Source organism: Ursus arctos, unplaced genomic scaffold, assembly GCF_023065955.2.
Source record: "Ursus arctos isolate Adak ecotype North America unplaced genomic scaffold, UrsArc2.0 scaffold_14, whole genome shotgun sequence".
Lineage (NCBI taxonomy): Eukaryota > Metazoa > Chordata > Mammalia > Carnivora > Ursidae > Ursus > Ursus arctos.
In genome coordinates this window covers 38,821,537-38,848,867 of record NW_026622808.1, presented here as the reverse complement: position 1 = coordinate 38,848,867, position 27,331 = coordinate 38,821,537, and the positions used below count along the sequence as shown (strand labels likewise).

At 35.7% G+C, this 27,331-nt stretch overlaps 1 protein-coding gene across 6 annotated transcripts in view; it reads left to right on the top strand.

The window, feature by feature from the left end:
- The first annotated feature begins 439 nt into the window (after positions 1–439).
- TASOR (transcription activation suppressor) overlaps positions 440–27,331 on the top strand; it is a 50,751-nt gene continuing 23,859 nt past the window's right edge. For 5 of the 6 annotated variants that reach the window (XM_044384925.3, XM_057311805.1, XM_026501056.4 and 2 more), the window contains exons 1-11: positions 441–1,025; positions 8,933–9,078; positions 10,489–10,581; positions 11,241–11,313; positions 11,747–11,838; positions 12,297–12,458; positions 14,778–14,902; positions 16,596–16,627; positions 17,373–17,478; positions 18,486–18,589; positions 18,669–18,772. In XM_044384925.3, the coding sequence (XP_044240860.2) occupies positions 692–1,025; positions 8,933–9,078; positions 10,489–10,581; positions 11,241–11,313; positions 11,747–11,838; positions 12,297–12,458; positions 14,778–14,902; positions 16,596–16,627; positions 17,373–17,478; positions 18,486–18,589; positions 18,669–18,772 (1,371 nt within the window). In that variant the 5' untranslated portion in view covers positions 441–691. Of the gene's footprint in view, positions 1,026–8,932; positions 9,079–10,488; positions 10,582–11,240; positions 11,314–11,746; positions 11,839–12,296; positions 12,459–14,777; positions 14,903–16,595; positions 16,628–17,372; positions 17,479–18,485; positions 18,590–18,668; positions 18,773–27,331 lie in introns of all 6 variants that reach the window. The other variant, XM_044384926.3, reaches the window with a different exon arrangement.

The window sequence follows — 27,331 nt, the reverse complement described above, 5'->3', positions numbered from 1 at the left end:
TTACCGCTGTAGTCCATTGTCTTATCTCCTCTCCAGGCCCACGTATGCACGTAAATATTTCACAGAGCTCGGTTCCTCCGGCATCCACTGCTTAAATCCTCTTTTGGCGGACGAAACTTGTGCGCGGAGAAAGGGGTTATCTTACTACGATAGGCGACGCCTGGCCTCGCGGGACCGGTCCAGGCGCACCTCCCTCCCCTGCAGCGCTGGCCAGGAGCGGCCCGGGAACTTGCAGCTCGCCTCAAGCTCTGTCCATCCTGAAGCCTGCCGCGGCGTCGAGGTATTCGCAGGGCGTTGCCGTCGCCCCTTTTGGCGGGCTCGGGCGCCCCGAGGCTCCGCCCCCCTGCGCCGTCTATCCGCACCCGCGGAGGCGGGCGTCGCGACTCCATTGGCGGAGCGGCCCGCGGCGGGCCCGCCCCCTCCCGGCCCCGACGCGAGCACGTTGAGTGGCGGGGGCCGGCAGAAGAACTGCCCGAGCGAGGAGCGGCTCCTGGGCCCGGGCGGCACGGTTGGGGCGCCAGCTTTGGGGCCCCCGAGAGGCTGCTGGGTCGGGACCGGGGCCCGCGGCCACGGGGGGAAGGGGGTGGGTGGGCTGAGAGCAGCTCGGTGGCGAGGCCGGCCCGTCGCCCCTTCCCCCCACCCCCGCCGACCTTGCCGGCAGAAGCTTCCCGGAGCTCCTCACGCCGGCGCGATGGCGACTGCTGGGGAGACGGAGGCCTCTCCGCCGACGGACGCGAGCTGGGAAAGTGGCGGCGGCGGAGACGACGAGATGAAGCAGGCGCTTCCGGAGCTTGAGTCCTCCCCACAAAATGGCGGCGGCGGCGGCGGCCTCAGCATCGCGGAGCCCGGCGGCGGCGCCGGGCCTGAGGAGACCGCTGCGGCCTCGGCCGCCCCGAGCGTCAGCCACGAGCAGCCTCAGGACTCGTCTGAGGCGGGCGCGGCCGCTCTCCTCAAAGGCCCCGAAGAGCCCGAAAGACCCGTTAGGAGGAGTTTTCAGATCCCCAGGAAGAGCAAAGAAAAGAAAGGTGGTGCTTCCCTTCTTCTCCCAACCCCTCTTTCTCTCTCCCCTCCATCTTTTCATTAGAACCTCTCTGTTTCTTCTTCCCACACCCATCCGAGACACGTAAACACGCATGCAGCGCCAGCCGCCTCTCCCCTCACTGCCACGGCCACCCAGCTGCTGCGCCTGGTGCGAGAGGAAAGCGGTGGAACCACGCTCCCTTGCTCCCCCTCTCCCCGTGGAAGTTGGAAGTAGCTCAGGTTTGAAGCTTGTCCGTAAGGCTGCAGCTCCCAGAGAGGAAAGATGGTGCTCGGCGCCCCTCCCTCCCAGCCCCTGAAGGCACAGAAGCTGGTGTGTCCTCCTAAGGATGCTTCTGACAAGTCTCACTGTGGAAATAGCCCGTGGCCATGGATTCTGGGGCTTTCTCCAAGGCCACTGCATTCAGAGGACCAAAAGTGCTGCTCCCTTTGGAAATTCTTCAGCTCTAAGTGTCTACTTGAAATTTGCTCGATGTCAGCGTCTCCCCTTGTTTAGAAATCTCCATTAGATGTGATCCATGCACACTGGTATTTTCCATCACACTTCATTTCCATGTAGATTTTTCCCCTTGTTTTTGAAGCGTTAGATTAAGTAGGTCTCTCTCTCTCTTTCAATCCGAACTTCAGTATGTTTTCTCTTGTATTTGAGAAGAATGGGAAGGTAGGTTCTTGGTGCAGTAATTTCCCTGTGGAAAAAAAATAGAAGTTAGCTTATGCCCAAGAGTCCCAACTTGATCTTGCAGACGAGAGAACTTAAGTTTTTTTTGTTTTGCTGTTTTGTTTTTTTTTTAAAGGCCAGTCTATATTTTGGAACCAATATAGGAACAGTTACATGAACTACTTTTACCTTTTTAAGACTTAATGCTATATTATGACACATTTCTAATGGAGATCAAAATTAGTATTACCGTTTTCTGTTACACTATTTTTGACTATCCAGTGATTTGGAATACTCTGGATTTAGTCAATTTAAAGTTTCTTTTTGTTTTACTTCGTGGTTCAGCTTTTCGTGTTTTAGTTTTTGGAAAATTATAGGATTTTTTTTTTTTCAGAAAGCTTTTTAATTTGTAATTTAAATCTTAGTAAAGACTTGGAATCTTGAATTAAGCATGAGCTTCCTTTTTCCATGTGCTTAACCATCTCCATTTGCACAACTGAAATCCTTACAGCCTTTTATCAGTAAGATACAAATAAAGTCAAAGTGTTAATTTGAACTGAAATCCTTAGAGCCTTTTATCAGTAATATACAAATAAAGTCAAAGTGTTAATTTGTATTTCGATGACAAAGCCAAGGAAATCCATGGTGTGAGAAACGATGTTGACAAAAATGAAGTTACCTTTGTCCACTAGCATGAGGAATGTTTCTAGAAATATCTTTTAAGTGAATTAATGTATTTTAGAGTTCAAGAGGATACTTGTAAAGGTCAGGGCTGTCAGTTCTTCGGTTTATTTAGTTTAGATGTATGATATAGTCTATATGAGGAAAGTCAGATGTTCATCCTAAATTATCAATTGTCAGAATAGGTTGGAAGTACATTCAGGTGGACTATGGTAAGGAGGTGGGAGATTGAACTTTTTTCTTGTTCCTAGCTTGATAAAATTTTGAAGCCCATTTTTTTTTCGTTTTTCTTTTTTTCTCGTTTAAGTACCCAAGAATATGGTTTATGGTACACCGTAAACCATGGATTTACCATCTTTTAACTTTTGATAGGACCAGAATATTGTTGTAGAAATCCTCATAGTTTGAAATGAGGGAAGTCACCAGGAAATGTTGAAAGGCACTGTGTTTACATGTGGTTTTTTTAATTAGGTAAATCCAGAGGTTGCTGTAAAATAGGCTTTATTTAAACACACTAAAAGTGACTATAATTGAAGAATTAGGAAATCTAAAACCTAGTTGTTTTCTCCCCCCGGGGTCTGATGCTCCTTGGGGAAAATTTATGTTTTCTATTTTCACTTAGAGGCAAAAGGTTGTCAACTTTTGTTTTGTCAGGGAGGTTATAGGTAAGGAAAATAAAACACACTGGACTTTTTTCATGTTTAGTGAAAATTTATGCACTAAGCGGCAGCTGTTGAAATGATGCAGTAACGATTTAAATAGAGCTTTTAAAACTTAAATAAGCAGCTATTTTACCACCGTGGACTTTATCCTGTCCAAACTGAAAGAAGATAGTGTTTGGTGATAGAATTTAATAGAAAAATTGAACTTTTTATTATTTAAAAAAAATGCTTTATCAGAAATAGTACAGCAGGTGCTGCTAGTTTCACACTTCATCCCCAAATCACCTCTTGAAAGGTATCACTTTATGTACAGGATTTGGCTAGATATTAGTTGTGGTCATATGAGTCATTTATTATGAATATTAGATCATTTTCAGTAGATACCTCTGAACCTTTCAGTATCAAAGATTCGTTTGCATTCATATTTTAATATGGCAGACCTTTGCTTGTGACTTTGCTTTTCCAGTGAAATTTAACGTTATGACTCGATTATTTTTGGTACCTTAAATACTGTGTGACTGTAACTTTCTGACTCCCAAGTTCTTTTTTTGGTTTTGACAATAGCATAACATCCAGAATACTGCCGTTCTAATTAATAATATTGGCAAACACTTTATAGTGCTTATTAGTAAGTTGTTGGCATTGTTTAAAGCAATTTACATGTATTAACTAAATCTCAACAGTTCTATGTAGTAGGTATTATTCCCATTTTACAGAGGAGGAAACCGAAGTGATCAGAAGACACATAACTTGCTCAAGGTCATACAGCTAGTAAAAGGAAGAGTTGGAATTTGAACTTAGGTATATAGTACTTAACACTACTCAAACTAGCAAGACTTCTTTTTTTGTAATATAAGTGTTTTTGTTAGCTTTTGATCTGATTTATTAAAAATTTTTTTAACCTCTGTTATATTTAGAAATATTTAGTACATCTTCATCTCTGGGGTATTTTGAAAATCAGAAACGTTTATTATGAAATTAACACATTTAATCAGTAGTGACATTAAATGACGTAACTGTTGACTGGAAGGGTGAAATTTACTCTTTGATGATGTACGTTGTGATGTTTATTGGTGGGCTATTTTCTGTAGTGTAAAGAGGCACTGTTCTTACATTTAACCAAATTGTACAATTGCATTTTGTCAGTAGATGTTTCACTCTTGCCTTTTTTTACTTTAAAATCTAATACTATAAGTCATTAAAAGCAAATTAAAATTGGCAATTTGATATAATTTTTCCCTGCAAAGTTCTTGGGAAACGAAATAGTGATGATTCACTTTCTGGAAAGTGTTTATTGGTTGATGTTTTCTGTAGGGCGTAAGACTACTCATGTACCTGCATCCATACTGGTCTAGTCCAGCATAATTAATGGCTAATTCTCCTCCCCAAGACCAATCTTTTCCCACAAAATTTGCAATTGTCTTTTTGAAGACTCTGGGGCAAAGTATCCTTAAAGGATATTTGCATGGTGTTTCAGTAGTTATATATGGATGATTGGGTTCTAAGTACCGTAGATTTCCCTACGTAGAAGTAACCAGGGAAGTATAGGCAGAATCCAGTCATCCATATAAAACATTTGATAGGTGTATATACATTCTAAGTAATAGTAGTAAAATTTTCTTTGACTTACGCCCCAGGCCAGAAAAAGTCAACAGTTTTGTATTTGTACTTGTCTGTCTATTCTCTGCCAGCATATTCATTCTTAATTCTGCCCTATGTTTTATTTATTTATTTAAAGATTTTATTTGTTAGAGCATGCGCACCAGCAGGTAGGGGAGGGGCAGAGAGAGAGGGAAAAGCAGACTTCCTACTGAGCAGGGAGCCCTATGATGGGGTTGATCCCAGGACCCCAGGATCATGACCTGAGCCAAAGGCAGACGCTTAACCGACTGAGCCACCCAGGCACCCCATTATGATCAATCTTGATTTAGAGATGAAACCTCCATTCCTAAAGTATTATGTCTGTAGCAATTTTATTAGATTGAAGAAAAATGATTTTTAAAATCTTTCATGTAAATTATTGAAAGGAACATGGATAGTTGTTGTATTTTAATCAATACCAGTAGATGTCGGATGGATTCAGAGAATTACAGAACACACATGATTCACAGCCCACTCTTGGCTGTTTCCTTTTCTTCCACGAATTAGTTACTTAAATTGGAATGTGGTAAGTTCACGTTGTCTTATTTGTATGTTTTGGTAACAGTGGTCTTTTATTTTAAAAGTTAGCTTGTTTTTACATATATGTATATATGATTTTTTTTGTTTTACATATACGCATCTTAATACATGACATTGAACTAAGTAAATTGGTAAAAGTAATTGAAAAAAATGTTCCTTGAACTAAGGAACCAATCTGTTTCATGACCTAAGTTTTATGTCTATTCCCACTGTTTAAATATAACATTAAATTGAATATGTTTTATATGCTACCAGTTATTAAAAAAATACTCTATTGGTAGTATTGATAATATGGAGTCAGGAGACTTGAATTCTAGTTCTAATTCTGTGATATAATCATTTTCCTTGTCTGAATTATAAATCTCCTAGTGTCTTTGTAACTCTGCTGTTCAGTCCCATAAAACATCTGATCAATTTTGTCAATAAGGAAACTTTGTGAATTACGTAAGTTGACTCATTAGCCATGTGTCTGACATGTATTTGATAGAAATCCTGTAAATAAGCAAAATTATGTTTCTTAATGTGTGGAGGAACTATTGTTATTTCTGTTAACCTTTATAAACCAAAAAAGAGTGTGTGATGGCTTTTGGCTCTGTTAAATGCATTAAAATGAGAAAAAAGAGTTCTCTGACAGAAGCCACGTAAGGTAGAAAGAGCATAATCCTGGACATCAAGTTCTTTTCCTTTTATACCCAGTTTCCTAGGTCTAAGTCTTCTATATGATTTCCTGGTCTAAAATGAGGACACGATTTTATTTTTCCACTCTGTAATGATTAGTTTCAGCTCTTGTGTACACATACATAAATCTTTTACTTAGACCTCAGGATACAAGATTTGGAGCTAAGCGGCCTGAATTTGAATCCTACCTGCCCTATTCATTAACTGTGTAAATTTGGCCACATTAGCTGTTAGCTATTAGGTTCATTTGTAGAATGGGTGTAATTGAACTTCATAGGATGGTTCTAATGATTAAATGAGGTAATGCATGTAAAGCACTTAGTCTAGTATCTGAGTAGTAACAATGACGTACTAATGATTAGTACTGACATACTGACAATTCAGTAATTGTCAGAATCCAGAGAAAAATGTATTACTTTCTTAAGTGAAATAATATAAAAAGTGTTGTGTTCCCCATTTGGATAGTCACAGGGTTGTTTATTATTGCCCCAAATAATGACCCATAATTAAGATTATGATATATATGTGTTCTCTTTAAGAGAAGTGACCAAAGGATGTTCAGTGTTAAGAGGATTATTAAGTACAAAATAGGCCACTAGGGAATGTACATTCGGAACATAAACTTGTTAAATTTCTAATTATTACCAGCACATTGACTTGAAATCCTTGAAAATAGTTACAACATTATTTTTGTAGAAATGATAACTGGGAGGGGAAAAAAATGATAACTAGCCTAAGTAGTAAAGCCAGCAGAGTCATTTGAAATATAAAATACCTAGGACACAGGCATTTTTTCTATATTTTCATCTACAGTTGCCCCCCGCCCCCCGCCCCGGCAGCCTGCTTGAGTACATTTGACATGACCGTAGGACAAATTTTGGAGTAAAACAACTGTTTAGTACTTCTCTGAGAATTAGGATGTTAATTTCTATATAAATTTATATGATTTAATTTTTCATTAATGATGAGATCAATGGTGAAAGTAGTGTTGGGACAGCTTAACTAAGGAAAATAATTTATGTAGGCGTGTAAAATTTCATAGAAGTTTAAAGCCATATGGTACTTTTGGGGGGAGTATTTTAGATGTCTGAAGTCACTTTGTGAGAAACAAAAATCATTCCTGCATAAAACTCAATTTTTAAAATTATACTTAACCCATTTTGGATGTGAAAGCCTGTAAAGACTATTCCACATGCTGTTTTCCTTGCCAAGTTTTTCCCAACTTTGTTGGGAACAGTGACAAAGATGTTTTTTCTTACCACATTCTGTAAAACAGATTTGAATAAGGGTGTATTTCCTCTTTTACGCTTTCATCTTGCTTTACATATTACTGGATTGTTGAATTTGTGAGATTTAAGATGATAGCAGTGATACTTTGGTAGTTGTAGAATATATTTGTATTCAGTTTTTTAAAAAATCTTTGACAAAGTTTATTCTTATTTTCTTTACTAATTTATCTATTTATTCAACTTACTTAGGGCCAATGCTTAAAGATAGAGTAATGAACAAAGCAGATACAGTCCTTGTTCTTATGGGCCTTAACAATCAATAGATTATTGAATATATTCATCTACAAATTTGATTTTAGGACACATTTTGTGTTTAATAGTATGTTCTTTTGAGTGATTTTCCCCCCCTGCTTACCCCTAGTGTCTATTGCATCATAACTGTGTTGGCTTTATTTCTTTGTTTTAGTGTGGGATCCCAAAGTAGTAGGAACTGTTTATATACATTTTGTTATTGAATGTTACATTTTTACAGACATGTTTGTAATATATACATAGTGTGGTAAGTGGATGGATGGATATGTCATTTGACATCATGTCCTTTAAAGCCAAATACCATGTATAGAAAGTACAGTAAACTTTATTAGCTGCTCTCTAGTACTAATCTTTAAGAATATGTACAAGGAGAATGCTGTTTTTAGTAGTAGCCTAAAAGTATTTTGACTGTGACATTTATTGACTCTTTAGAAATAGTGTCTCAAAAGAAGTTAAGGTAATACAGTATAACATAAGTTCTATGGATACTTCTGTATACAGTGAAATATAAGTGGTTCCTTTTTTGGTTTGGGGAACATTTATATGTGCAGACTTTTGAAATTTATTAGTTAAACTATTTCATGTGTAAAGTGGAAATTCGAAATTATTAGACCAGTAATCCACTGGTCCAAGAACAAATCAGGTATTTGACTTTAAGTATTTTAAAAATTAAATGGGGATGTGGAATAGTTGTGGCGGGGGGGGATAAACAGTATTATTGTCTTTATACTGGATGCTGTGCTTAGAGCTTTTTCCATGTGTTGTCTCGTGTGGAATGTAGAATTTCGTGGTTATTAGGATAACCAGAGTTCTTTACAGATGAGAGAACTGAGCTTATTTTTGGTTGATTTACCCAGGCTCTCCCACAAAGCTAATAAATTCTAGATTTGATATTTGTGTCCAGGCTTGACTCCAAAGCTCTACATCTTTCCATTTCACTAAACTTTCATAATAAATGTTCTACTTTATGTTGGTAATACAAGAAGCCAAAGGATATAGCATATTTTATTCTAACTTTAGTACTAAAAACCAGATAGAAGAATTTTATAGACACCTAAGTGTCTTAAATGTTTTTATACAGTCATTTATGCTGTAAGCATTTAGTTTGCTGAAATAAATGGTCCTAGACATACTATTTCAGTGTAACATAAGATAGGAGTGGAGACAAGTTGAGAATATGCACAGGTTCCTTGTTATGAAAGTCGTAAAGCAATTTAGGTTGCCTAATATAGCATTCTTAAGGTTTGCAAAATTGTAACCTCTTGTCTGCCTCTGTAGTGCCAGATGCTCATTGCTGAAGGAACTGGTCAATGTGGGCAACTGATTGTTAATTTTTCTTCAGTGAATTAATAAATGTCTCTTTAGAATATCACAAAATAAGATAGCCTTGATGCCTTTTTTCAACTTCACTTAAGTTATAGTAAACCCACAAAATTTAAGAGACTGCATTTAAGATGGAATAATGTTAAAATTATTATTATTTTTTTTTTTAGCACTTTTTCAGCCATTAACTGCAGGCTCTCGAGAATTTGAAGATGTTCTAAATATTCTCCATTCATCTTACCTTGAACCAACCTCAGTTACAAATTTTAACTACAAACGTGCTTGCTTGATACATAATGAACTTTTGGAGAAAGAGGTATGTTTTAAATTGTGCTTATTGTAAGATTCTTCGGAACCAGTTAATAGCCTTGAAGTTGTTTTATGTTCCTTTTCTTTAAAAATGCTAGTCTTTAGGAAAGCCAAATTATGGAAAGGAAAACAAGTTTTAAATGACATCTTTTTTCTAAATATTGTTGATATAGCACTGTTTATCTGTTCAGATAAGTTAATGTTCAATTATGTGAAATAACTTAACTAAAAATGAATCTTAAGCATAGGAATAGCTTATTGTATAATGGCTTAATTATAAATTTATAAGGCCCTTTGCTCTTTTAAGTGCATATTAATTAAATGAAATCTGTAATCTATATTATGTCTAAATTGGAAGATAATTAATGAAATCCAATGTATGTATTTTTTAGGATATGCTAAATTTTTTCCCCAATTATTGTCTACTAGTTGAATTCTCTTAATATCACTAGTAGAAATTGTTAGTGAAAAAGTGTAAACAAAGTATTTTCATGTACAAATTAGAATATTTTTAGGAAAAGCCAGAATGCATAGTTCTGAGGGAATATAAATGAGATGTTTAGGAATATTTTATGTGATTATTGCTTCCTAATGCACATGAAGTACTATTAATTCTGTACGTTGTGAGTTGGTTAACCCAGTGCTGCCAGAGTTGAATTTTGAAGGAATCCGTGAAGTTACTGGCTCCCCAAGAAAATTAAAACCCTGATAGTTTGATGTGGTTTCATGGTATGGTAGGGGTTATTTATTAATTTTCTATGAAAATTTAGTCTAATGATTGATTAATCATATTACTGAATACTGAACATCAGTAATGGCCTGAATACTGCATATAAATCTATTAGGTGTTAGCTCCATATTTTGAGTGTATAGCTATTCGCTTGTATCTAAAAGTGAAAGTCAGTTTTGGGTGACTTGCAGTTTAGTTATACTTAGACAAAGTCGCTTTTTTATCCTGGCAGTATGTATGGAGCATGTCATAAATATTTGGCGTTGAGACTGTAGATATAAAGAAATGAAACCTTTTCCGTTTCCTAATTGAGTTTATAGTCCAAAAGTTGGTCATTCAGTAGAGATTGATTAAACCACCTACTGTATGCAGTGCATCATGTTAAGTAAACTGAGAGATGCAAAGGTAACTAAAACATGAACTTAAAAATCTGTGGGAGAGTTGGGATGTGGTAAAACTTTAGTAGAAATTTAGCTAAAATTGATAAACACTAGATGCCTATTTGATTATTATGAGGTAAAGAGCTAATTATAATGAAAAAATTGAAGCACAGAAATTACAGGGAGAGAAAAGATAATTTCTACTTTGGTTACATTTGGGATTTCTTAGGAATAAAATTACTGAAGCTCTTAGCTTGAAAGACATAATCACATACTAAGGAGTTGTTATAGATTTAATTTCATTTAGTTCACAGAAAAGCGAAGAGAACTGAAGTTTGACGGTCGTTTAGATAAAGAACTTTCAGAATCCTATGCATTTCTTATGGTTGATCGATACCAGGTGAGTGAACTCTTTATACAAAACAGTTTGAGGATGTTTCCATTGTAAGTTACTAGTTTTGCAATGTAACAATACACTTTATAATTATAAAGTAGTATTTTATAAGTTAGTGTAAATGATATGGTGTATAAATGGAAGAAATGATTTAGTAGGGCAGGGTATTTCATTGTGATGTAATTTGTTTTTCACATGTGCTTATTTTTTCTCTGACCAAACCTGTTTTCTTTCCCTAGGATGTGCTTGATAATGAATAATTTTCCCTTTATTAAAATAAGATTATCTTCTATATTGTTAGTTATATATGCTGGGAACTATTTTTTCTCCTTCAATTGAAGACGTTTAGGTGGAATTTTTATTTAAATATTTTGCCAGTTCTAATTCTCTCTAAAAGGGGATGTTTATATACATGGGTGGCATGAATTCTGACTGTCTGTCACACCTAGTATAAACAAAAAATGGATTCAAGCTATGGTTACATTGGAAGCATAAGCCAGTTTCACATTGATATTTAATCATAAACTATCATATATATAAAATTTCTGTAATGCAGAACTTAACATAGTTTAGAAGCTTGGGTTTTATTTAGAGCAAGTTTGCAAATTATCTTTTCATGTTTTTAATGTATTATGATTGTGAGATGAAGTGTTTTGTTTATTTAGGTTCAAAGCATATGTGAAAAAGGATTACAGGTGGGCCAGTCCAAAATAACAATTCTTGGCAGTCCTTCCATGGGTAATCTTTTTTTTTTTAATCTATTGAATTGCCATTTAAACATATATTATTTAATTTTGCTGCATTAAATTGATGTATGTCTTGTCATATTCCCAGAAAAGGAGGATAGTTTCAGGTTCTACAATGTGAAACCAGTTTTACCCTTTGTTTCTGACTCAAATTGATCAAAGATTCTCTCTCTCTCTCTCTCTCTCTTTTTTTTTTTAAAGTCAGTCTAGTCCTGGTGATTTTGAGAAATTTGGTTAGTTTCATGTTTCGGGGGGGTTGTTTTTGTTTTTTCTGTCTTGGTTAAATATCAGCTGTCTTTACTGTTATTACATTTTTTTAAAAAGGTGTCATACCTTTTATCTTTTATCATTAGGATAAATGTTTGGATTTTCTTTTTTGTATTTGTGCCCTTATTCAAATTCTTTAATTTTTCCCTCTTCACTAGGTATCTATCTTTCTAGGTATGCTGATTTATTACAAGCTAATCCTTTGGAAGCTGGGACGGTGGGCGATGTCATTATTTTTAAAATAATGAAGGTAATTTTAACGTTTAAATTTCATATATCAAGGACAACATTTGATTTGGATTTTAGTTGGCCCTGTCTTTAGGAGTTTGATTAACTTAAAATCAGCCCTTGCTTAGTTTAGTATATAAAGATATTTTCAAGAGTGGCTTGCCATCTTTGATCTATTTGATTTCTTTCCAAAGAAAAGAATGAAGAGGGTAATATGTTGATAATGTCATTTAGGCTAGTGAACGGTGTTGTAAATAAAATTTTTATTTCTTTATTGATAAGCAGATTCGAACAGCACTTTTTTTTTCCTCCATGGTTGTCTTTTTTACTGCTTCAACGTTGGTAAAAGGTGTTGAGTGTTACCAGATATTAAAGGAAAGAACTGTTGTCATAGGTGATCTATATTTGAAGAAGTATGTTATAACGTCATATAGTCAATAATTAAGTTTAGGTGGACTTAAAAGGTTTTGTCTGTTTTAGGGCAAAATAAAGAGTATATATGACCCCATGGGTGTAAAAAGTTTGGAATCTATATTAAATAAAAGTGCTTTGGACCCAACACCAAAACACGAATGTCACGTGTCAAAGAATGCCAATAGAGTTACATCACTTTTGGCTTACAGAGCCTATGAGCTTACTCAGGTAGGTGCCTGGATTCATTTCAGTGTTACGACTTCGTATCTGTTTGTCACCAAATCATTTAAATTGTTTCCCTTTCTGTACCTTCTGCCACCACACCAGTCTAACCTCTGGTTTCCATATAACACTACCAGAGTGTTTCTCACTACTGTTTGTTCAGTGTTTTCAAGACATCTGAGAAACATACCATGGCTCCCTAGACTTACAGAGTAATATTGAGATTTCTTCCAACCTGGTATTTTGTATGGTCACTGCCCTCAACACACCTCATTTCATATTGAAGCCTTGGCTTCTCTTGACCTAGATTCTGGCCTAGAAAGATCTCCTGCTTAATAAAATACTACTCATCCTTTAAGGTAAAGTTGAAGCCCCTTGAATTATCTTATTCAGGTAATTTTATACTATTGATTTGATAGATATTTATTTTAACCAACATTTTTATAAGATGCAAACAATTAAATTTTAAGCTTTATTCAGATACAATTGATATACAGTAAAAAAGTGTATATTTGCCAAATTTTAGTCATTATGTTTTTATATGATGTTTGACTACGGTAGTCCCCCCTTATCCTCAGGGGTACGTTCCAAGGCTCCCAGTGGATGCCTGAAACCATGGATAGTACTGAGCTCTGTATGTATTATGTTTTTCCTATACCTGCATTGCTGTGATTAAGTTTAATTTATAAATTAGGCACAGTAAGAGATTAATCACAAGAATAATAAATTAGAACAATTATACTATAAAGTTATGTGGTGTCTCTCAAAATCTCATTGTGCCGTATTCACCCTTGTAATGATGTGAGATGATAAAATGCCTACATGATGAGATGAAGTGAGGCGAATGACGTAGGCACTATGACATAGTGTTAGGCTACTGTTGACCTTCTGACCATTTGTCTGACCATCTGCTTCTGGACTATGGTTGACCACAGAAGCTGAAACTGGAAAGCAAAACTGCATATATTGGGGGGGGACTACTGTATAAAGTAATGAATTATTTTTTTTAACAAGTGTGTAAAAAATGTATATAGCCAAATGGACTGTATGGGAAAAGGTGTGGTATGCTAACCCCCCTGGAGATGTTCTTTTTTTCTTTCTTTAATCTTTATTTATATATATAAAAAGATTTATTCTTGTTCCTTTTTTTTTTTAACACTCATTTGTAAGTGAAACTTTTTTTCAAAATTCAAGTATAATTGCCCCCTTTTTTGAAGACTCTGAATGGACAAGACATATTGTTGGGGGCTTTTAGCAAAAATTATATTCACCAAAGTCATCTGAGCTGGCCCAGTTGATGACCTTGTGGACAATAGTTGCAGAAGGCAGCAGTAGCTTTTTCTCCCCCCCGCCTTTTTTTAAAGTATTAGGTTTTTCTAACAGAACTTGTAAACTATCTTGATGTTTCCAAAATTTCCAGGCATTTTTAGAGCAGTAGCAACATTATTGGAATCAGTAGTTTCCCAAGGGAATAAATGGACTTTGAAGGACAATGCTTTGTTTATAAACTAGGGCATTCTTTTTAATGAAAATCACTATTCTGCAAGTCACAAAACCCTAATGAATGTTGTCGGTAGGTGAAGGGGAGAGGCAGATGGGTAGTACGAAGAGAATTAGCTACCTTTGTCACCAGTGTTCATAATCTCTTCCACTTCCTCTTTGCTGCTTGGTCTGCAGTTGGAACCAATAATGTTTTTCTTTTGAAATAACGAACAGGGGCACCTGGGTGGCTCAGTCGGTTAAGCATCTGCCTTCGGCTCAGGTCATGATCCATGGTCCTTGATCAAGCCTCACATCTGGGTCCCTGCTCATCAGGGAGTCTGCTTCTCCTTCTGTCTCTCCCCACCACCCAGCTTGTGCTTTCTCTCTCATTCATTTTCTCTCTCTCTCAAATAAATAAAATCTTTAAAAAAAAAAAAAAAGAATGAACAAAATGCTAGATTTGGTTGAGATTGTGTCCTTAGCAATTTACTTTTTTATATCAAATTGACTTTTTGGGCTGACTTGGGAGCTTACAAATGTCCATTTATAACATTTTTATGAGGAAATTTGTTGCACATTCCCAGCAGTCAGCTTTTCAGAAGTAAGCTTTTAGAGTACCTATTAGTGCAACTAAGATAGATAGAGAAGCAGAATATTTTATATCATAAAATGAATATAAAGTACAAATTATTTTAAATAAATTGACAAGCAGTGCTTAAAGATAGTTTCTGTTAGAGGTACTTTTAAATGGTGTTATATTTCTGAAAAATCAGGCAAATAAAGATTCTACTGTGTACATCTTGTCTTCTTACAGAAGTTAATTTTGCATTTTCTTATTTTTAGTATTATTTTTATGAGTATAGCTTTGATGAACTCAGGCGAAGACCAAGACATGTGTGTCCATATGCGGTTGTGTCTTTTACTTACAAAGATGATATACAAACTCCGAAGTTTGTGCCTTCATCAAGGTAAGACTCAGGAGTTTTAGACATCATCCAGAATATTATTTTACATGTCCTGCACTACTGAATTAGGAGGAACACTTTGTTTTCTTCCCTTTTTTTTTTCTTACCTTGTGGTTAATTAGATGCATGAGTATTCATGATGACTTTTAAAAGGTCAGTGTGAAGAACATAATTTATGTGGAAATAAAAACTAAAGTTTACTTACACCTCACCAGTTGACCCTTTTTTTCTTGATACTGAAGGTTTGCATAGTTGAGTAAAATGCAGTTTTTAAAAGTGAAATTTTGTGTATTAGCTCTCCTAACATTGGGGAACTTCATGAAAGATGATCCAGTCCCACCTCAAACCAATTAAGAAATGAAACGTTTTTTAAGGAGTCTAGGCATTGGTAATTTTAAAAGCTTCTAAGGGATTCTGATTTTTAGTGAATTGAGTACCACTGGTGATTTCTTATAAGCGCTAATGTAAAGTGACCAAATACAAAGCAGTTTCCCTTATTTTTTTCCCATGTGGTGATTCCAGAAAAAGGTTGGTAAAATTGATACCTATTGATTTAGAAATACTGTTTTAAAAAGCCACATTTCATGAAGTATATACATTTTTGAGGTCAATTTTTTCATTGGTTTTCCAGATCAACTCATGTCTTCATTTAAGTTGTTTGAGATCCAGCACACTTTTTTTGTGTCAGCAAATAACCCTGGTAACCATCCATCCATAGCCATAAGTAGCAATTCATATGATATCCAGACACTTGTTCATTTTTCTTGTGGCTGTGTATATATGACTTCCATGATATAGTTACAATAGTGCCATTCAACAGTAATCTTTAAAAGACACCCAGCACTTAATTATGAGGTCATACCTCCAGGAATAGTAACTGCTAATTTTCTTTGCCTCTTCTTTGATACCATCTTTTGATCTCCGTATCATTTAAAATGAGCATTGATTGAACATCCTTGGCTGTACCTTGAATGCTGCCATGAACGTTTCTGCCACAGGGCTTCTGCATTTGCTGTTCTCTTTTCCCAATTAGCAGCATCATTTATATTTAACACTTTTATCAGATCTCTCCTTAAAGGTGTCTTTTATCAGCAAGGTCTTCCATGATTTTAATTTTAACCCCATACCCTTAGTTGCTTTGTCTTTTTCTCCATAGCACTTAAAACCATCATCAGGTAAATTAGATACTTAATTTTTTATTGTTGTCTGTCCTCTTCATGAGATTGTGAACTCTGTGAAGGCAGGGTTTTGTTCATCTTGGTAATCCTGTTACCTAAAACTGTGCCTGATAAATTATAGGAGCTTGGTAAGTATTTATTGAATAGATTTAATATTTAATATTTAATGAATAGGTCTAAATATATATTGAGGCAATTTCTTCAAATCTCATCACCAAAATAAAGTAATTCACAGAGACTTTAATGAACTCTGTTATCTCCTGATGACTATTTTTGGGAAAAAGCTCCCATAAATTTGGACAGATATGGTAATTTGAGCCAAGTGTTTTCTTCATGTAGACTTGGATCTATTAAATGTTGTAGTAAGTAGCTAATAAATATGTTCTTCCTACTTGGATGAAGGACTTAATTTTCTTGTACATTATACTATTAAAAATAGCACTTTTGTCAAGGTCCTGAATGTTAACTTTCTTGTTACCAATCAGTAATGTTTTTCTTTTTTTGTTTTTTATTTATAGATCAAACAGTTTCAATGCAGATAGAAACACAGGTAAGATTCTTTTATTTCTTTCCTTTAGTTCCATAAATTGAAAAAATAAGTACATATAGTAAAAAATTAGTGTTTTGCTTTATTTTTATAATGAACAAAAATCTGCAAAGTCTGATAAAGGAGGTGAGGCCATGTTATGATGTAGCTTCAACATTTGGTTGTTGGTTGTTGAAGCATAAGGTCTCTTTTGGAAGCTGCTGATACTATGAATAGACCAAAGGATTTTAGCACTTTGATAAATGTAAAAAATAAGCTTCACAACTCAGCTTTTAAAATATTGTATTTAGAGGTTTAGGATTTATAAGACCTAAAGAAGATTAAAAGCAATACTGACATTTTCTGTCATCAAGTTTCTCCACAATGAAAAGAGTGAGTAGAAGGTATGAGATGCTATAGGAATTCATGTAGTTAACTGGATTTAATATAGTCTCCTTTGGGGGAAATAAGAGGGCAGTAAATGTATTGTCTTTGCTTTTCAACTTTCTGATATGAAGACAAATAAATTTGTTATTTTTTGCAGCTAGAATAACTCTGCAAGGGAAAAGATACTAAAACAGAAATCCTAATGCTTGAACTCTCTTATAAATAAAAATGTCATGGGTGTTTTTTGTTCATTTTGTTTTTTGTTGTTGCTGTTCTTCTACTTAAACGTTTCTAGATGTGTTTCCCTTATTTCTGTCTAGTAAACATACATTTACTTCTGGGCTGCCAGTGGCTGAATTGTGTTGTTACTCTTTCTATTTAGATAAATTTAACTACACCTTGTGGAAAGGACAACTTTTAAATAAAGGAAAGCTTTTGTGTTATATTTCTCTGAGATCAGCCACTCGTGCTTTTTTGCCTATCAAGCTGTAAGTATGTTATATTACAAGAAAATAACAATTAATGGTTGCTAATTATTCAGTTTCTTCTTTTGCTTTTTATTCTTATATTTAAATTTTACTTCGGTCCAAAAGAATATAAATGTCAATTTGTTTAAAAAATTGATAACTTGGGAGACTTAGTTGGCAAAATGAGCCCTCTACTTTACTGTCTTGGTTTGAGAGTGGGCTAAATATTCATACACATTTATGGCATAAAACTTTCTGAGTGATTTTAAATTTTAAAAGTGATTTTTCAAAGTTTTATCCTAATTATGTTAGCAATTTGAACATGGTAGACTTAAAAGTTATCAGTTCTTTGTTGGAAACGGCTTTGATGTGGTGAGTTAAGTTAAAAGTTATAGACTGTTTTCAGTCCTGTGCAGCATATATTGGGATAGAAAGGTCTAGAATGATCTTTTGCTACCACCACAGTAAATATTATGGGCCTTCATAAATGTTTGAAGATTACTTTAACAGTTCATACTTGAATTGTCTTTAATAAAAGGACAGCCTTTTATTCTTTTTGGTTTAGTAAAATTGGTGTGTAGGATTAACTTCTGGGGGCGCCTGGGTGGCACAGTGGTTGGGCGTCTGCCTTCGGCTCAGGGCGTGATCCCAGCGTTATGGGATCGAGCCCCACGTCAGGCTCCTCTGCTATGAGCCTGCTTCTTCCTCTCCTACTCCCCCTGCTTGTGTTCCCTCTCTTGCTGGCTGTCTCCATCTCTGTCTAATAAAGAAATAAAATCTTTAAAAAAAAAAAAAAAAGGATTAGCTTCTGGCTTAAAGATGGGTGGTTGGTGATACTGCCAGGCTTTCTATTTCTGTATATATCTGGACTTCCCATATCAAATCCGCTTTAGAATCAATTACATATTAATAAGTGTGCTCTTCTGCTTTCCACCAAGATCCTCATGTGGGCAGGGGAGGGGAGGAAATAACATTGCTAGAATTAAACATACAGGTGGGGCAAACATGCTTTTTCAATTTTCTTTCAGTCCTGAAAAGTTAGATGTTGAAATGGTTATGAGTATTGATCATCTGAAACAGAAAATCCCTCCAGCGCTGTTTTATAAGGAAACATACTTAGGTCCAAGTGAAGGTGAGTAATTTAATTTTATTAAAATATATAAAAAGCAGATTTGATTTGAATATTTACTATGTATTTTTTCTTATGTCAGTTTTGAAGAATGGAATGTATTGCAGCCTTTATGAAGTTGTAGAAAAAACAAGAATTGGAAGTAACATGGAGAGTTTACTACAAAAACTAGAGAAAGAAAAACTTGTGAGTGAAAGGTTTTAAAATGTTCCTCATTCTCCCTTAGAAACAAGCATTTGAATAAGTGATCATATTATTTCAGTTTACTTCATTTTTGCCTTTGAAAGTACCATTAGTTCTCTGTCTTTGTTGCTACTATTTAGCAAACAGTTTTACTATGGCCATTGGTAGTCCTTTTATTTTAGCCGTGACACTAGTCCTTCTGCAAGGCAGTCTTCCCCATGAAATATCTTTATTGTATTTTGTGATTGTGACAACAGATATTTATTGAATACCATTTACTTATGCAGGTGTATACTTCAGTAAAAAATGAGATAAGGAGACTATTCTTCAGGATTATATAGTGATAAATGAAGTTCCTTAGATAGATATGGTTTGTTCCTGTAGAGACGGTGCCATATTTGAAGATTCAGAAAGAACAAGATGCTTGGTTAGGTTGAAAAGAGATAAAGGAACAACACGAGAGTAGTTGAGAGACAGTGGTAGGACATGAGGCTAGAAAAGTGTGTAGGGGGCTGTGTCCTGCAGTGTTATGTAGGCAGTGTTCAAATGTTTGGAAGTTTGGATGTAATCCTAAGAGCTCTTGGGTTTTAAAGGAAGTAGCATGACGTTTTGATTGTGTGTGTGACATGATCACATCTGTGTTTTGGAAATTTATTTGGTTACTCTGTAGAGAATGAATTGAAGAGGGGAGATGAAGCAGGAAACTAGCATTACATTAAAGGGTGATAGTGGGTTGGAGGAGAAAGATGAGAATGATGATATAAGAGATGATCTAAGAGATCTTTACTAGATAGTATCAAATTTTAATAGAAACTGATTTTATTGAGTTTGGATAGAGGGATTAAGTCAGGCATCAGTGGTAATGAGTTCAGGAATGAACAGAAAATGAATACATGCTATAATGTGTAGTTTAGCTGAAGGGGAGGAAGTGGTTACAGAGGAGAGGGACTCGTATTTAAATGTTGATGGAACATTTCAGTAGAGAGGGGAAGAAGTTTTTTGCACAAGTATGCCATGTGATACGAGTTTTTCAGCAGTTGACTTCCTTTTACTCCTTACTTTGTTGAGCCTCAATTTCCAGGTAGTCAAATGGAGATTGGTATCAATGATTTTCAGAACTTGCAATTGCATTTTTAATGGCTTTGTAGAATTTCATTGTATATGTGTATGTTTATGGGTGAAAGAGTCAAATTATGTACAGAACTTAAGGCAGAGTTTATACACTTAGGAATTGGTAGACACCTAACAGTAACTTTTCTTTTTTTTTTTTTTAGATTTTATTTTTTTATCTGACAGACCAGGAGCACAAGCAGGGGGAGGGGCAGAGGGAGAGGGAGAAGCAAGCTCTCCACTGAGCAGGGAGCCCTATGTGGGGCTTGATTCTTAGCACCCTGGGATCATGACCTGAGCCGAAGGCAAATGCTTAACCTACTGAGCCACCCAGGCGCCCCTAACAATAACTTTTTTTTCTTAAGATTTTATTAATTTATTTGACAGAGAGGCAGCGAGAGAGGAAACACAAGCAGGGGGAAGTGGGAGAGGGAAAAGCAGGCTTCCCGCTGAGCAGGGAGCCCGATGCGGGGCTCGATCCCAGAATGCTGGGATCATGACCTGAGCTGAAGGCAGACACTTAACGACTGAGCCACCCAGGTGCCCCTAACAATAACTTTTTGACTAACCAACTAGAAATCTTTGGGCTAGGCATCTTAGAACACAAACATACACACACATGCACCCTGACTATATATGAATATACTTTTATATTTACATTTCTTGTTTTCTTCTGAAATATAACTATTCGTCATGATCAAAATCTATTTAATTCCAGAGCTCAGAAAGTGAAAGTTTAGATAGTAGTTTGGATATGATGAGATAATGGGTTATCCAAATCTGTTTGGTTCTTGCATTTCAGAAACGGAGTATTGAGTCTTGACAATGAGGAGTTTATCAGAAAATTGTAGTATCTGTTCCATTTCTAGTAGTGAGAATCAGGATAGGAAGATACTGGTATTTTACTCTTCACTTGAGCAAATACTATATGAGGTTCTTGGAGGACTAGGTTTTCCCAGAATTAAGAAATAAAGTAAGATTCTGTGTCTTAGAGGGCATGATCATTCCACAAGGATACACTACCTGAATCTAATGGACCCTAGGTATTTTGTGTAGCTATACCTTTTCCTACAAACCTCAGTGGGAATTATTCTAATTATAGCTACTTTCTTCATAGCTCTAATGATTATGGAACATGCATTGAGAACTGTTGCGTTCTCAATAATTTTATCTTGAATATGTACACAAAGTGTTATGGATCAGAGATTTAATGAATACCTCACAGTAATATATTAGCCTTCCTTTGCCCTAGTCCTTAACCTTAGGGCAACCCAAGGAAAGACAGGTCAGTTATCCTATGCAAGTAGCTGGACATTCCACAGGCAAAAGATGAGGGAAAATGGTTTTTCTTTATTTTTTTATTTTTATTTTTTTATAATAATTTTTTGTTATGTTATGTTAGTCACCATACAATATATCCTTAGTTTTTGATGTAATGTTCCATGATTCAATATTTGCATATAACTCCCAGTGCACCATGCAATACGTGCCCTCCTTAATACCCAACACCGGCCTATCCCAACCCCCCCCCCCCCCCCCCCCCCCGGTTTATTGAAGGAGGCCACTATCTCCCTCCCTTCCTGGAAAGTTCTTCTTGAAAATGGGATGAATATTAACTCCAACCCTGTAGTAAATAAATAAAATCTCTTCAGGAGCCACTTAGCCCTCTGGGACCTAAAGACATCTCTCAGTTTCTGGGACTCATTCATCCTTGAAATATAAAATACTTAAGTCTTCCTGGCACCTTGAAGCTTAACATAGAAACTAATCTGTACTATAACCTCTTGGCCGTCTTGGTGTACTCACTTGGCACTCTCAGGGAGATAAGGGAAATTTAATTATCCTTTTCGATTAGAGCAGTTACTTAGATAATTGGCTACAGATGTAATTCTGAAAATACGTGAGGAGCAAAATATTTCTGGGGGATGTGAAAGCAAACATTCCCTATCTTTATGTTTACTTTTCTGTGTATCAGAAGGCAGTTTTAGGGGAGGAGCACTGAGAAATCTAGGGAAATTTTATTTTCTCACAGGGAAATTTATAATGTAAGTAAAATTATGTTGAGCTCTCTTTTGGTAGGGAATAAGTAAGTAATTCTTAAAACTAACTTAATGTAAAGGAAAATGATGGATGTCCCTAAATTTGAATGTTATTTCTGATGTGAACATTCTATATATCTCCTGATGTACATGTACAAGAATTTCTTCTCTTGTGTATATATCTAGTTTATTAGATTTATTATCTATAAGTAGAATTATTGAATCATAACATAAACACATGACTGGCTTTACAAGATAAGGTGATATTGTTTTAAGTGTACCAATTTATATCCCCTACTACCAGGAAGTTCTCCTTAATTCACACAGTCACTGGTACAGTCAGATTGTGGCAAAATCTTACCAGTCTGGTAGTTATAAATTATATTGTAATGTGATTTTAGCCTGTATTTTCCTGAAATGAGTTGATCATCCTTTCGTTTTTGTTTAGTGTTCATTTGTCTATTTTTCCTTTGAGTGGCTTGTGTTTTCTTACTAATTTGAGGAATTTTATATATATTTTGGTGCTAGAAGTTTTTTTCATAATCTGTGCTTGCCTTTTTACTTTAATCGTGGTGTTTTTTTGAAGAACAGATGTTCTTAATGTAATTTTTATCTGCCTGAGTATTAAGCACTGTTTGTGACTTTAAGAAATCTTTACTTACCCCCTAGATCCTATAGGTTTTCTTGTGAATGTGTTATGATTTTGCCTGTTTTCTTGTGAATGTGTTGTCTTGTGAATGTGTTATGATTTTGCCTGTGTGGTTTTTTTTTGTGTTATATAATGTAGGAATCCAACTTCACTTTTCCCCAAAATGAGTAACAAGTTGTTCTGAACCATTTATTGAATAGTCCCGCCTTTCTCGACTAAGAAGCTTTGATAGGAGGTAGGGCCAACTGCCCCACTTTTTTCATCCGTTTTAGGCGTGTTTTGCTATATGAGATTTAGTTTTTTTCAAAATTTAAGTTTCAGCTTTGCTTTTTTTTTTTTTTTTTTTTTTAAGATTTTATTTATTCATTTGACAGAGCTAGAGACAGCCAGCGAGAGAGGGAACACAAGCAGGGGGAGTGGGAGAGGAAGAAGCAGGCTCCCGGCGGAGGAGCCTGATGTGGGGCTCGATCCCGGGACTCCGGGATCACGCCCTGAGCCGAAGGCAGACGCTTGATGACTGAGCCACCCAGGCGCCCCTCAGCTTTGCTTTTTAAAAAAAATTTTAGAATCAACTTCTAAGGTTCCCCCTCCCGACCCCTTCTTTGCCCCCAAAAAACCCTATTGGGATTTTTAAATTGGAATTTTATTAAATCTGTAGAACAAATTTGGGAAAATAGATGTCTTTTGTGATATTGTCTTATCCATGAACAAAATTATCTTTTTACTCCTTTAGGGTATTCTTTTAATAGAGTTTCATAATTTTCTGGATACTCATCTTGCTTAGTTTTTGTTCAGTTTATCCGCAGGCATCTTACTGTTTTTGATGCCATTATAAATAATATTTTCCATTTCAGTACATTTTCTGTTTGTTGTGTATATAAAAATGTAATTGACATTTATATATTGATTTTTATTTTAGATCAGTGTATGAAATTTAAATAATTTGTTCTTTTTTATACATTATTTGGGATTGCTGTATAGACTTTATTGTCTGGGAGCAACATTGTTTTGTTTTTTTTCGTCTTTAGTCCATAAGCTTTTTATTTCTCTTTCTTGTATTACTGTGTAATCTAGGATCTCTAGTATAATGTTGAATAAAAGTGGTAGTTGCATGCATTCTCTTGTCTTTTTGATTTTCAAAAGAACATGTCTGACATTAACCACTAGGTAGGAAGTTTGCAGTAGGTTTTCACAGATCTCTTTATCAGTTTAAAAATTTTCGTTATTTTTTTAACCATGATGGGTTTTGAATTTATTAAAACGCTTTTGGAGGTGGCATTTATCAAGATAGTAACTTGGAATATTACTGTATTAGGGTTCTCCAGAGGAACAGAACTAGTAGGATGTACATATATAGAAAGAGATTATTATAAAGAATTGGCTCACACAAATATGGAGGCTAAAAAGTTCCAAGATTTGCATTCAGCAAGCTGGAGATTCTTAGGAGAGCTTATACATTAACCTCATCCAAAAATGCTCTCAGAAGAAGCCAGAATAAAATTTGACGAAATATTTGGACACCCTGTGGCCCAGTCAAGTTGACACATAAGTGAACCATTACATGCAGAGTTTATCCTATAGACTTATAAGATGAATTCTATTTTATCTTTTTCCAGTATCAAACTGTATTTGTGTTGCTGATTAAGAACACTAACTCCAGTGGCAGCTGGGTGGCTCAGGATCTCGGCTCAGGTCTTGATCTCATGGTCATGAGTTTGAGCCCCACCAGCTTGGAGCCTACTTTAAACAAAACAAAACAAAAAAACCCCACCAACTCTGCTTTTTTTTTCCTTCTTGAAATGCATGGTTTGGTCTGTGTGTTTTGTATAGAAATTTTTATCTGTGATAATGAGTGAGATTGACCTGTAATCTTTCTTTCTCATATTGTCCTTGTCTAGTTTTTATATCAACATTCTACTAGTTTCTCAGAATTGAATTAGGTAGTATTCCTCATTTTACAAAAGATGGATATATATATGATTAAAATGATCTATTTTTTGGATGTTGGCTAGCACTAAACTGCAAAACCGTCTTCTTTCATTTATGGATGACTTTAAAGTACTGATTCTATTTAAGAGTTGAATTTTTCAGGCTTTCTATTTTTTCTTGGTTAAGTTCGGACATATGGTTTTTTTGGTTTTTAGGAAATTGTCCATTTCTTCTGTGTGTTTGTGTTTATTGCAAAGCTCATTTATATAGTTTCTTAATAGCTGCTGTGATCAGTATTACATGAAAATATTTTCATTTTGTTTTCCCTGTTTAGTCACTCACCAGAGGTTTATCTATTTTATTAGTCTTAAGAATCAAATTACAGTTTCAACCTTCTGTTATATCTTTGTTTTAATCTTTTACTAATTTTAGCTGTTAGTTTGATTAACTTCCACCTTTGGATGGTTCAGTTTGTTATTTCTGCCTTCTTTGGAAGTTGGAAAAATGGCCAGTGAATTTTGAGTTCCAACCACTGCTTTAGTTGCATTCCACAACTTTTAATGTTTTATTATTCAGTTCTTAGTATTTTTTAGTTTCCTTTGTGATTTCTATTTTAACGATGATATAGAGGATTGTTTTTAAATTTCCAAATATATTACTTTTTAATTTTTTTCTAATTTAATTATGTTATCATCAGAACAGGTGGTGATTGGAAATTTGTTGATACTTGATCTAAAAACTGACTTTGGGCAATTTTTGAACATGCCCTCCTGGTAGATTTGCCCAAAGGAAAAAAAAAGTGTATTCCTTAATGGTTAAATCCTGGGTGCATAATTCTGTGTTGACAGCTACTTTCTCTTAACACTTCAGCTGTTATTACAGTATCTTCTGGTTTCTATTTTTGTTGAGAGGTCAGTTCTTAGTCTAATTATTATTCCTTTGTAGGTCGTCGTCTTTTTTCTGGCTGCTTTTTTTTTTTTTTTTTTTTTTTTTTTTTTTTTTTTTTTTCTGGCTGCTTTTTTAATCTTAACCTTTGGTGTTTTGCAATTACATACCTAGGTGTAGATTTCTTGTTTATCCAGCTTGGCGTATATTCTTTCGTATCTGGGTTTACATATTCATTTCTGTTATACAGTTAATTATTATCTGATTATATTTCTCCTTCATTCTGTTTAAACTGTCTAGGACCCTAGAGCATCGTATGTCAGATCTTTTCATTTTGTACTTGATGTCTGTGACCTTTTGTGTTTATATCCACTTGTTTCTCTGTGTGCTGCATTCTGACTAATTTCATCATGACTGTCTTCTAGTTTACAAATTCTGTCTTTAGCTGTGTCTGTTTTGCTGTTTAATTCATTCATTGAGTTTCTAATTTCATATATTTTTGATTTCTAAAAGTTATATTTAATTGTTCTTGAGGTCTGCCTGGTCTTTTCTTTCTTTCTTTTTTTTTTTAAAGACAGATTCTTTGTAATTATTTCAGAAATACTTACTGAGTACCTGTCATGTGCCAGGTACTGTTATAGGAGGTAGAGGTTATATTCTGATATTCCTTGGTGTTTTTTTTTTTATCAAAATACACTTTTAAGTGTTCACTTTACAGTGATTTTTAGTAGATTCAGGTGTTGTGCAGCCATCACCACTATCTATTTTCAGAACATTTTGATCACCCCAGAGAGAAACCTCATACCCATTAAGCATACACTCCTTATTTGTTCTCCTCCAGTCCCTAGTAATTATGAATCTACTTCTTTCTTTATGGACTTGTTTATTTTAGACATTTTATATAAGTGGAATCATGCAGTATGTGCCTGGCTTCTTTCACTTAGTGTAATACTTTTTTTTTTTTTTTCAAATTTATTTATTTAAGGGGGGAGGGGCAGAGAGAGAATCTTCAAGTAGACTCCTCGCTGAGCATGGAGGGTCCTACGTGGGGCTCGATCTCACGACCCATGGGATCCATGACCTCAGCCGAAACCAAGAGTCGGTCGCTCAACTGACTGAGCCACACAGTCCTCCCTCTTAGCATAATATTTTTAAGGTTCATCCCATGTTGTAGCACGTATTAGTACTTCATTCCTTTTCGTGGCTGAACAGTATTTTCTTTGTATGGATGATACCACATTTTGTCCATTCATCAATTGCTTCCATTCTTTGGCTGTTACAGATAAGCTGCTATGAACATTTGTGTACCAGTTTTTGTGTGAACATGTTTTCAGTTCTACCCGTTATTTCTTTAAGCAGCTCATAACCTGTTGTTTTATATATTTCATCTGATAATTTCAATTTGGAGTCCTTGGGTGTTGGAATCTATTGTTTCTGCTAAATCTCACTTCAGGTAGCTTACTTCCTCCTAGGTTGTGAGCTTGCTGTTTTATATTTTTAACACATTTTTGTTTTTTTAAGATTTATTTTATTTAGTTTTTCTGTAAATTCAAGTTAGTTGACATATAGTGTAGTATTAGTTTCAGGGGAAAGATTTTATTTCAGAGAAGTGACAGGGGGAGGGGCAGAGGGAGAGAAGAGAGAATCTAAGCAGCCTCTCCGCTGAATGTGGAGCCTGGCATGGTTCTTGATCCCACGATCCTGAGATCATGACCTGAGCCCAAACCAAGAGTCAGACTCTTTTTTTTTTTTTTTAAAGATTTTATTTATTTATTCAACAGAGATAGAGACAGCCAGCGAGAGAGGGAACACAATCAGGGGGAGTGGGAGAGGAAGAGGCAGGCTCATAGCGGAGGAGCCTGATGTGGGGCTCGATCCCATAACGCCGGGATCACGCCCTGAGCTGAAGGCAGATGCTTAACTGCTGTGCCACCCAGGCGCCCCCAAAAG